The sequence below is a fragment of the Sander vitreus genome, chromosome 22, assembly GCF_031162955.1.
Source record: "Sander vitreus isolate 19-12246 chromosome 22, sanVit1, whole genome shotgun sequence".
In the NCBI taxonomy this organism is placed as follows: domain Eukaryota; kingdom Metazoa; phylum Chordata; class Actinopteri; order Perciformes; family Percidae; genus Sander; species Sander vitreus.
This window is the reverse complement of record NC_135876.1, coordinates 12,920,636-12,933,288: the sequence shown is the minus strand read 5'-3', so window position 1 is coordinate 12,933,288 and position 12,653 is coordinate 12,920,636. Positions and strand designations below refer to the sequence as shown.

The window sequence follows — 12,653 nt, the reverse complement described above, 5'->3', positions numbered from 1 at the left end:
CTCCCACCCAGCTCTCCTGAGCTCCAGCCAGAAACACATTACAGTGCCGCCCGTCTCTGAGCAGCTGCCGGTTAAAGGTGTTGCACAGCATAAAATCGCTGCTCTCCATTTACCCATAATGCATATCAGTGCTCTCGCCCAAGGGGTGGGGCGCGGATATGAGCCGAAATCAGCAGACTAATTGAATCCAATTTTGTGTTCCACATGCCACTTGTCACATTCGACTGCTTTCCGCCATGTTTTCACTTTCGGTTAATTTCTCAGAAATTGAAATGTGAGTGTGGCCGAGTGAAGAGTACAGGAAATGTTTCCTGGATTCTGTTGTTTTCTTGTAGTTGTATTACTTTGTTTTATTACCTCACCATATCAACTGGAAAGAATGAGATGAAACATTGAAATAGCAAATTTTAATCAGCTTCGTTTGCCTAACAGTAAATCAGAGTTTAATTTGAATACAGTCTGGCTCCTTCCTTTTGTTCAGATGCACATCTACGTGGTAAACATGTAATATATGCCTAAGATGACCTTTTCACTGCTCTCACTCACTGAATGTCATTTTAATGGAGTTATTTTATTTGCTTGTGGGTGTATGTGTGTGTTGGGTTTATGGGTTTTTATGGGCAGAGCTGTAGTGATGTTTATTTCACATTCTCGGGTCCATTTTTAATGCATTATTCAAAACATTTTATAAAAATTGCCACTCAAAAAGCGAGGGGACTGTTGTTTTTGTTATTATGCCAGATTTGTATTCACATGCGTACCCACTATAACAAGGCTCTTTTATTGCAGGAAAAGACAATAAACTGTCCACTGTCCTTCAATCTTTTCTTCATATCATGGACCCCCAGGTGGTACCAGGGTGATACTGGGGACCACCACAATATCTTTATGGCATTACGTCATACTCTCACCATCCCAGTTTATACAATCAGTTTATTAGCATTGCTACCAGCATATCTGGTATTATTTTTTATTATTATTATCTTTTATTGAATTTTCTAAATAAAAGTTGCAATGCGTGGATTTTCTTACAAGGTTGGTTCTCTCAACAAGCCACAGAGCATTTTATATTTGTTCAGTCAGTGGGTCGCCTTTGTTACATAAACACTGGCCACCTTGCTGTTATCTTTAGCTGTAGTTGATGTGGATTCCTTCGGAGACCTTGAATGAGGTTTAGCTTTAAAGCCAGTAATTATCTCTTTAGCCCTCTGCATCAACACTAATCCTCAGAGAGTGCAGGAGGAAACGCTTACCAGACAAGCCTCATTAAATATTTACTGTGTTTGGCCACCACCAAGAACTCACACAACAAACACCCACGGATCGTTTGCCTTTTTTCCCCCCATTCATGCCATGTGTTGCTTTTTTTGTTGCTGTGGGTGGCAGCGAGACGCTGAGGTGGACTCTTTTTTTCCCCCCTCTCTTTTGTTATTGGCTGATAATCACAGATTGTACGCTGGTCTGTGATGCGTGATGATGTTAAATATTAATGTCTGGAGATGATTACTGCACTGGATGGAGAGAAGCAGGAAGTGTGGTGGAGGTGACATCCTCATTCATCACAGGGCCCTAACCAAATCTAAATCCTCCCTGTGTTTTTAACCTTGATACCCCGGGGAAGAGAGGCAGGGGGAGCGAGGGGGAGGAGGAGACAGAAATGAGGGCCGATAAGGAGAGACAGAGAGAGATGAAGCAGAGGCACAGAGTGGAAAAAGAAACAAGGAGAGGCAGGAAGAGAGCTGACACAAAGCGAGTTATGAGCAGTGTGTGAAAAGAGGGTGAAAGAAATATAAAGATAGATAGATGGATGGAAAGTGAGACCAAGAGAGAGCGTAAAAGAGGAGGCAATATGGTGAAAAATAGACCTGCATACTGTGTAATGTATAGTGCTCCTCTCCTCAGCTGACCTGTCAGCCGATCCCTTGTGACAGGCTGACGGATGTGCAGAAAGGAACGCTTATCTTATTTTGTCGAGGTCTGGCAGTCACTCAAGGCCTATTCAGCATAAATAAACAAGCGGTGAGGAAAATGGCAGCCATCTTATCTTCTGCGGTGTCATTTTCTCCAGACGTACAGTATCACTACCTCCACCTTCTTATTCATTTAGCTGGGCACAAAGGGGTCTGAACTGACTATTACCCACCTATTATATTCCTGAATCATATCATCAAAGAAGCAGAATATGTTAGTCCAAATAAAAGTTGGCTGAGAGAAGCAGAGGCAAAATATATACTTCTGGCACTTCTGAATCAGACTCACATATCATACTGTTGGAGCGTCAGTGGTGTTTTTCATTTTTATGGCGCGGCTCTCAAAGCCACATGCAGAAGGGAGAAAGAGTTGCCATTATTGCCTTCTTTTTCTCTATCACTTCACTCCTCCTCCACTTTCCCCCTCCTCTCCTCCATGCTTTCCCCTCAGTTATGAAGTCAACTTGATGAATAACCTTTTCTGCCTGGCTGGTGTGCCTCTTGCCATGTTCAGCAAGTGGTCTGAAAGGAAAGTATCCTTAGTCAGGGCGTGCATTTAAATGGCAAGCAACAAAGTATGTTGGGGCCAGGCAAACAGGGCTTGGTGCGTTTGTAAGGGGTATTTTGGGGGGTGAGTGGTAGCCTACTGTAATCAAAAGGCTTTCAAGGATGAATGAAGCTTTGAAAAGGCTGCGTATTATTTCCTCATAGAATAAGCTGTTTAATGTCATATTAGTCACTGGAGAGAATTTTAAAAGCCATTGTCCTGTCCTTTATTATGCTTGGGAAATACACCACTATATCTGTCTGAGCCTGTCATGTTTAACTATTGCTTTAATGATCTGGATTATCTCTTCCTTTGCTGGACGTGGCAAATACACCTGCATGCAAACGTGCTTGCCATGTAATAACAGTCTATGTGAAATGCAGCTAAATGTTTTCTGTTCTCTGATTGCAGGAGTACCAGTCATGCAACACCCTGCCATGTCCTGACCTAAAGAAGACCACACCCTGGACTCCCTGGACGCCCGTCAACATCTCCGACAACGGCGGGCACTATGAGCAGCGTTTCCGCTACACTTGCAAAGCTCGCATCCCAGATCCCAGCCTGCTAGAAGTAGGCAGGCAGAGGATCGAGATGCGCTACTGCTCCAGCGACGGATCCACCGGCTGCTCCACTGACGGTGAGTGCAGAGTGGAAGAGACAGATGGTCTTTTTCCAGCTATCTAAGCCTCTGGATGTTTCCGTTATCTCGCTCCAACTGGCTTTCTGCGTCTCTGCAGGTTAGTTATTGGCCTCCTCGCCTCAAGCCATTCCTTCTTTCTGTGTGTGTCTGTTGTTCATTAGATCTTTCTTTCTGTGCTGTTCAAAGTTTTCCTCTGTCTGTCCTGCAAAAGTTGAAGAGACGCTATCTTAATCAGCTCTCTTGTTTATGATCCCGTCCTCCATGACTTTATCAGATGATCAAAGCATCAGACATGTTAATGAACTTCCAATCCACAAAGCCGATCAGCAGTTTACAGCTAATTTTAGCTCTGCCGTGCTATCTTTCACACTCGTACACAAACACACACGGACGCATGCACAAAGTTCAATTATAGTCTTGCAAAGAAGCAAAAGCGCACACTCTTTATCCATCATCCCAGGTATTCCCTTCTGCCTGCGTCGTTGCACCACACAGTCTCAGTGAGCCACACCCCTGGTGAATTAAACGGCAAACAAACTGCTAATTGAGAAGTTGTTTATGTTGTCAAGTGGAAGGATCCATATTAGAGGGGAGACGGGCGCGGTGGCACCACACCACAGCAAAGAGGCTTCCGATGCAGCAGTTAAAGTTTGTTTATGGCTCTTTGCCTCAGAAGGAGAAGCTGATTTTTGTAGGGCTTTATAGTTAGCGCCTGGCTATGATGCGGCGGCCTCCCATCACTTTGGCTTCATCTATGTCTCTGGGTGGTCCGTCTCTACACCACTTACATGCCACATGCTGCGGTAATCACAGAGGAGAGCCCTTATGTACAATATCAGTGGGGTTTTCTTTCTTTTGATCTCAATGTTTTTTTCATTTTGGATTATGAATCTCTCATTCTCCTCCAGTGCTGTCGCTAGTACAGGTTGTTCTCTTCACACTTTGAAGCCAACGCTTAAATGTTCCTGAAGGGTTTTAAATGAGCGCTGGCAGGAACAGAGAAACCTGACCGCAGACTCAAAGCCTTAAGAGGAGTGACAGCCACACCACCAAGACATTAGTGAACAAAAGTCTTGAGCTTTAATAGGTCTGTCTTGTTTTTGATTAGTAGGAGGAAGTAACAGACACACAGTGTTTCAATAGAGGTTGTCACCAGAAGCCTGACATCAGATTAGCTTTAGCGTTAATTACTCCAATTGAAAAACAAAGGCTGAAGGTTCAGCAGTGTCTTTGGCAGTGAGTCAGGCTGTCCTGGATGTAAGCAGCCTATAGGCTACAGCAGGCAGGTGGTGATTTATGAGCTGTACATTACGAGCGTTAAATATGAGTGTTTTCACGAATCTGCCATCAGAAAAAATGGGAGACGCTGTTAACTCAGCATATTTAGGTGCAAAGGTTATAATAGAGGATAATAGAGGTTATAATTTCTCTATTAATAGTATAATACTATAATTATACAGTATACTTCATGATACAGTATACAGTATATCATTGCCAAAGATTATTAACAGCAGTGATTAGTCATGATGCTATTGCACTTCATATTCCACCTATATTGGCATTTAAACTAGCTAAGTAATTAACATCACTGCAGGAAATAATGCTGTTCAACATTGTCTGTGAATAAACAGTGATTTTATATGATGTATTTATATTATTATTATTCACTTATTGTAAATGAAACTCTTTAACATCAAAATTGGTTCACTCAAAGATTCTTTTCATCAGCTGTGTACGTTTAAGAGAAGAAAACTGCAACGTAGAATATGAAAGAATTTCATTCAACAGTTTCACTCTTGTTGTCGTGTACAGCATGAGTGTAAACAAGACCTGTTGTACAGTACGTGGCTTCTGTGTACTTCTCTGCTCTTGTCCCACATTGATTGTTCATCTAAGACTTCAACATGATTCACTTCTCAGAGGAGTTTTAGGTCATAACTGTCGAAAAAGAGGATAGACTCCAGTCCACTTCTTCATTTCAACCATTGTCAAACTTGTCATCCATCTGGAGAGCACCAGGGCTTAATTTGAGCCGGAAAAAATAAATTACTGTTTGTGTAGTGTTCAATGTTGTTATCTGTCTTGTTAGTCTTTATTCCCCATTGAAGTTCCACAAAAATCTTGTGTTTGCATTTTCGATGCATTTTGAGGTGAATTTTCAGGGTAAGACGGGGGGGGGGGGGGGGAGGGGGGGGGAGGCACTTCAATAGCGCGGCGCTGCACTTCAAGTGACACAAGCGCTTGTGCTGGTTGAGATTGCTGTTATAGCCTATTTCACTCAGGGGAAAAATGTCAAAAAGACAACAAAGTTTGCTTAACTTTTTCAAATATGCTGGCCAGTCGGATCCCAAACAAGCAAAAAACATTTCTGCCGATCAAGAATGTGGAGACCACGGTGGGTTTTTTGGTTAATTTAATAGTCTGATGGATGATTGCTGCTTGTGAGAACAAATGTTTTTTTTTACATTTCGCACCGATGCAGTGCATGTTCTGAAATAAAAATTAACATTGCCCTGATGTACACACAGCGTTGTTTAGGTTTTTTTAGTCAGAGAAGCTACGTAGGCAGTGTCATTTTTTTTTTGTTTTCCGTTACCTCCGACCTCCATTTTGAATCGCCGGATCCACTCTGCGCTGCGGGACCTCCCACTTTATAAATTAAGCACTGGAGAGCACTAAGTCTTTGTGTGTGTGTGTGTGTGTGTGTGTGTGTGTGTGTGTGTGTGTGTGTGTGTGTGTGGGGGGGTGTAACGTGCATGTTTTGCCATGTTGTGGGATGCGTAGATATGTGCCTCTGTGCGTGCTCATATGTGTGTGTGTGTGTGTGCATATTACATTTTTTCCACTTTGTCCGCCTCCCACCATCCACCTCTGAGCCCTGGGAGCAGCAGTTAACTTTACTTAAAGCGAGAGGCCATCGCAGGATAATTACCGCCATGGTGAAGGTGTGTATTGATGTCCACAAGCGGGGCAAAGGACGCTGAGATCCCACCGAGATGATGAAAACCCCAAAGGAATGGTGTGTCGCCTGATAAAGATTTACTTTTTGCATCAGGCAGCTTAGTTTCTCTGATGAAGATGTAACTCGACATCGAAACGTTAGTCACTGTTTTGCACCTTAAGTAATAAAACTGTCAAGTAAGAAGACAATTGTGTTGCACCAGCTATTTTTTGTTACTTTATGCAGCTTAGTTTCGATTAGAGCTCCACCCCTGTTAAGAGTGTTGGGCAAGTTACTCAATTACATTTTACTCATTGAAAAATAAGTACTTTAGTAAATACTCAAAAGTAATGGAATTCATTCCATTACTCAGTACTTTTTTTTTACTTCGCTCACACGTCACATCTTCTGTATCAAGCGTGTAGATAAAGAAAACAAGAAAGTGTGTATGTGCATTTTCACGTCTTAACAAAATGCAACAAATGAGCCGGGTAAAATATGTGATAAGATTGTGTGTGGGTTTTTTTTTCTTCTTTTTAAACATCTTTAGCAAATCAGGAGTAAAGACTTTACACTCTCCCTACAGCCAATACTGTCTTGAAAGCGATGCATGAACTTTAAAAGTCTATTTCGCTGTGTAGCTGTCGCACTGATGTTGCTTCTCCGCTACTCAATAAAAAGCCCACACTGCCATGTTGTCTGATATCTTCTTCATCTCCCCCTGCTCTGGCAGAATGTCACTATGTTTGTAGCTTGAAGCATCAAAGTGATCAGATATAACTGACATTTGATGATTTGGATTGTACGTTAGTATGACGCGGCACATGTTATTAACCACCTGAACAGCTGGAAGTCTCATCTGTAAAGCACAGATATGGAGAATTAATCCCTGCATTAATGGAGACAATAAAGCAATGTTTGAGATATGTTTTTGCGACTTTTCCGACCTCTCTCCAGTGCCTCTTTTTCTTTGTGTCTCAATGTCTGTCATATGAAGATCTCTATCTGTCTTTATTATAAGAGATTCATTATAAATATGCGACTTAACCAAGCATTTACAATAATCTTTTATATAACCTACTGACTTGTTTCGTATCAGTGATCATTGCTTAATGATAGTGATGATTTAATTACTTAAGATCTGTAGTGATTTAAAGACCTCTCATGTCATATACGCCCAGTGATTAGTCTTTTATCATTTGTAGCCATTTTTCCTTTTTATCACATTTCACATGCCTGAATGAATAACCAAATATTTGATCATTTGCATAATTGCCTGTATAGGTGTGTATCTTTAAACATCCATGAAGCAACATTCCACAGGCAAATTATAAAACATGGCTTTTCATTTTCTGCCAATTATATGACTCTTCTCTTCACTCAGTGATACAATATGTCTTCATATAATATGTATGCAGTAATACTCAATATTACTAGGTGGCTTACACAAAGCAGTTGGTTTTTACGTATTCTCCATCTTGCACACTGCGCTACTCACGTGTATTTCTTTATAGATTGCTCAAAGAGACCTCTGCAGAATTAATGTTATTAAAGACTCCTTCCCTACTTTTTGCTGTGTTATGGTTTTGGAAAGATAAACATGTGCCTCACTCTCCCAAATCTTTAAATGCCAGGTGTCACACTCCCTGCAGCCCGCTCCCTACACAGTCTCTCAGTGTATGGAGCTTGACAGGTCTGCTAAGCTATGATTGGACACTCACTCACTGTTGGGGAATGGTTTTGCGAACAGACAATTACTAACCAGCCTGCTGTAGTCTGCATGCAGCTGGAATTCACCCTCCCACTGTTGCCAGTATTAAAACCAGCTACCTGCCTATCATCCGTCAGCCTCAAACTAAAAAACTTTAGTTATTAGTCAGTCTGTCTGCCGCCAAAGGCCAGCCTACCGCACAAACCCGACAATTTAAATGATGATTTCTGTAAAGCCATTTGTCTATGAAACAAATATGCCTGCCTGATATAATCAATATCTCTACGTAATGAGTTAAATGTTCAGTAACGCTTGTTTTATGATGCAGAAAAAGTAATATCAAGCTTAAAAAAAAGCTTTGCAATCATGCATTCACTCCAGTTAGTTTTTCCCCCCATTTGCATCTCACAAAGACAGAAGCAGACACACTAAAGAAAAAGAAAAGAAGGAACTGGAAAGATGAAAGACATTTCTGTAGAAGGCTGTGAGTTTGTAATTTTGCAGGCTTGTGTCAGTGAGTGATGGCTTCATTTTTTCCCAGGGAGAAACGGTGGAGTGTCAGCAGCTTGATGTGTGCTTCAGCTGATCTGGTATCAAGGCCAGGGCCTTCTCATGGGCGACCGATTAGTTTCTCCCGCACGGATGTCATGAGCAGACACCGAGTAGACACAGGACAGTGCTGAGGGACACCTCTGACAGATGACAACTATTCCAGTACCCTTATTGTCTTTCTGTTTCTCTGTCCTGATCTCTCTCCCTACAGTCAGAGTCCCCTTTTTATGTGGACTGCTCAGTGTTTTTCAGTCAAGAAATAGTTAAGTGAACAAACAGTTGTGGTCCTTGAGGTACTGTATGTGTTTCAAAAGGTCGAGATTAATTATGTATAACAATATTTATTGACATGGAGACGGACGATTAGACATGAAGTTAGGAGATTCTGTAGGACACGATTCCCCTGGAGCCTAGATGCTGGTGATGGTGGAGTAAAGCCGGTAGGCAGATAATGGAAGCTCTCAGTTGAATCTGGCAAAAAGATAGATGTTGCAAGTAGGGCTGGGCAATGTCAATATTATATCGATATCGTGATATGAGACTAGATATCGTCTTAGATTTTGAAGAATTGTAATATCGTTACATGATAAGTTTAGTCTTTTCCTGGTTTCAAAGGCTGCATTACAGTAAAGTGGTGTCATTTTCTGAACTTACCAGGCTGTTCTAGCTGTTCTATTATTTGCCTTTAACCACTTAGTCATTATATCCACATTATGATGGTTATTTATCTAAAATCTAAATGTGGAAGATATTTTGTGAAAGAACCAATTGTCAACCTTACGATATCGTTGCAATATCGACATTGAGGTGTTTGGTCAAAAATATCGTGATTTTTGATTTTCTCCATATCGCCCAGCGCTAGTTGCAAGGTTGAGTAATAGTAAGTCTGAAAAAATTACAGTGATAAAAACAAACTATCTTCCTTTCTCCACGCCAAATCTTAAAGGACAGTTCCGGCGCAAAACAAACCTAGGGGTTATTAACAGATGTGTACCCACTCTTTGTCGCTCTCTGGGACATGTTTTAATGCTAATCAAATGAGTTTGGAGCTTAAAAGACGCTAGCGCGGAGCGCTGATTAGCTTACAACGCTAGTATTCGGGGCACAGGGAACATTAAAAACAAATCGCTATTTATACCACTAAAAAGGCTCAAAATATCACCAAACTTCAACGGTAACATAATGAGGGTCCCTAAATGTTAACCGAAGCATTGAGAACTTTGTAAGTGTACAGACAGTTTATTGAAAAGATAGATTATAAAGACACTCGCGTTCATGTTTACATGCCGCCTCCGTCTTGGAAACCAGTCATGACTTACAGCTGGCGATGCAAACTAAAATCAAAAGCAATTTGCTCAATATATCTGAAATAATCGCACTCTGCATAACTTGTCTAGTGTACTTACTCAGTGGATAATGCTCCATCTGGTCCCTCCGGTCTGGGTCGCCGAAAGAGTTTCAAGTACAGCCCTGTTTATCAGAGAGGGGAAATCTTCAGACTGTACAAAACACTGCGTCTCTTGGGCATCGCAACCCAACAGGTCCCACTCCTTGCAACACAGACACTCCTGTTCAGTGGCCATAGCTTCACAATGTCCGCAGGTACTCCACCAGTTTCCCGAAGTACGAGGCTCTGTTGCGGCATTGACTACCGGTAGCTCCCTCTCTCTCGTAGCCCTTTCACGGAGCTCCCGCAGCTCTTCTTTCAATACATTGTCTGTACACTTACAAAGTTCTCAATGCTTCGGTTAACATTTAGGGACCCTCATTATGCTACCGTTGAAGTTTGGTGATATTTTGAGCCTTTTTAGTGGTATAAATAGTTTTGTTTTTACGTTCCCTGTGCCCCGAATACTAGCGTTGTAAGCTAATCAGCGCTCCGCGCTAGCGTCTTTCAAGCTCCAAACTCATTCGATTAGCATGAAAACATGTCCCAGAGAGTGACAGAGTGGGTACACATCTGTTAATAACCCCTAGGTTCGTTTTGCGCCGGAATTGTCCTTTAATGAAAAACATCTACTAAGCGGTTGATGACAGGATCTCTCCCTATATGAGCTCTCTGTCTGTTATGCTTCAGTTAAGTATGTAACCCATGCCCTTTCCCAGATTACTGTCAGATGGAGCTTACAACCTTATTGCAATTATCCTTGACACCAAATTTGCAGGGAACCATTGGAGTGCCAATGACACATTGCCTGTTTCACATTTGCCCTCAATGTGCCCCTCATATAGAGCGGCATAGATTTTGGTGACATAGAGTCAACAAATTAGCAAACCAGCGTAAGCGATGAAAATATACACTACTGCATGTCAGAAATAATCAACTTTGTTGGCAGGAAGCCACTCTTTGCACGACATGCCTGCATGAAATTATGGCTCTGAGCTCTTAAAAACATCAAAACAGAAGGTTCTGACAGATTAACAGTACCCAAGAAAAGTTTGTGGTCGCTCACATTCTGACTTAGTCATGAGCTTGTCTTCCCCTGTCTTCTCTGACATTGGTTCACTTTCCGCTTAGTTGCTTATTTTGATCAGGCTGGATGCTACCTCAGAGTGGAGAGCAGTGCTGTGGTACTTAAAATTATCAGGGAGAAGGAAAGGGCTTCTTTAATGGAAGCAAGTTTTCTTTGGTAGAAAAAAAAAAATCAATCCTATGTGTGCTGTTTGTTGGCAATATCAGGTAGTTGGAGTTGCCTCTTATAAAAGCACTTACAATTACCACAAACACACACTTGAAGCCCACAACCACTACAGCCAGCAGAACCAGCAGGTATTTTATGTTACCTTTGATTGTAGTGGCAAGAGTGATGCTGTGTTAACACAACAGTTCAACAACAGAACTGGTTGTTGTTAAATACTAGAAAAAATACATACTTGGGGAACAAAAAAATGGGTTAAATGGGTTTTGTACAACAATTATCTAAAACATACCATTCTGATTTCCCACCTTCCAACTAGTTGCTGGTTTGAGTTAATCTCACCACAGTCTAAAAATCAGCCTGTGGTGACTTGAAACCTGCATGTGGAAGGTGATCCATAATTTTCTTGTCAAAGTTGTGTTATTGTTGCAGTTTGGAGCAGAGGGGACCATTTTCAATACTCTTCTTGATGGCACATTCAAGGGCAAATTGTCAGTCAGAAGCTGAAAATGATATCATGCGATGCTGAGTTATCCTACATTGTCAGAAAATCAAACTCACCAGATAAACAATAACAATGGACGATGTGAAAACAATAACAATAATTTTGTACCGGTATGTTTGTTGCATTGAAAGTTTGCTGTTTGGCAGTGGACTGGAACTTTGAATGTCAGATGTTGGCTGTTAGGATAATTAATTATGGAAGAATGGACAAAATCACTGGATTTCTCTTAAAAGCTTGTTTACTTGCAGCGAGGAGTCATATACAGCACTTAGTAGTACAGAAATGACTGACGAGTGCTCTCAACAGTGGCTTTTTGAAGGTGTAGGGAGTCAAGTTAGTTATACGGTTCACACAATCAGTAGCTTTCTTCTTATCTCTGGTCAGGCTCGGCAGCTCCTCCACATCATGCGCTCTGCCTTCAGGGCATCCTGTACTTTTTGCAAGGTCAGTGGCTCTCATGATTATCACATGCGAAACAGAAATAGTTGCACACAGACTTCATGCAAATATTTTAACGCTAAAATAAAGAATAACAGTTTGCTAGAAAGCATCATTTTTCTAATATTGGCAGTGATGGGAAAAGTACATGCTTTGAGGTTAACGTTCTAGAAATGCAACCATAAACTGGAGTTTAACCTACTGCAAATCCTTTTTTAACAATAAAACCTGCAAATGCCACAAATTAACAAATATGGCTCATGCTAGTTGTAAGTCTAATATTGTTCTTTCAGTCCTTGTGTCCTTATAACCTCAAACATTATAGACAGACAGTAAATAAAAACACTTCAGTCCAATAAATCTCTGAAAGACATTTCTTGGGGGTCGATGTTTCAGCAGAGGACACCGCAGTCTGAAGATGCAGGTTGGGCCTTTAATCTCCCTTTTAAAACGTGTCACACTAACAAGCCTCACCTCGAGTGAATTCATAAAACATCCCATAACATTCAGGTTAGCATGTCCATCCTTGTTCTTAGCTATTTGTGCGTCTGTGTTTCTGTGCATGTGCAATGATCCCTCTATAGGGTTTGGGTTTTAATTTCGCCCTTACAAACCTGAAATTAGCGCTTCAATGCCTTCTTGAGGGTTTCTAGGTCGACCATCGCTAAGCAGACCTCGGGACAGCCCAGGTAGCACTGTCATATAGAAAT

General features: G+C 41.4%; 1 protein-coding gene across 2 annotated transcripts in view; it reads left to right on the top strand.

The window, feature by feature from the left end:
* The window catches only part of sema5a (sema domain, seven thrombospondin repeats (type 1 and type 1-like), transmembrane domain (TM) and short cytoplasmic domain, (semaphorin) 5A), a 110,652-nt gene that overhangs the window by 82,858 nt on the left and 15,141 nt on the right, over positions 1–12,653 (top strand). For both annotated transcript variants that reach the window (XM_078280715.1, XM_078280716.1), the window contains exon 16: positions 2,929–3,154. In XM_078280715.1, coding sequence (XP_078136841.1) covers positions 2,929–3,154 — 226 coding nt within the window. The remainder of the gene's footprint in view (positions 1–2,928; positions 3,155–12,653) is intronic.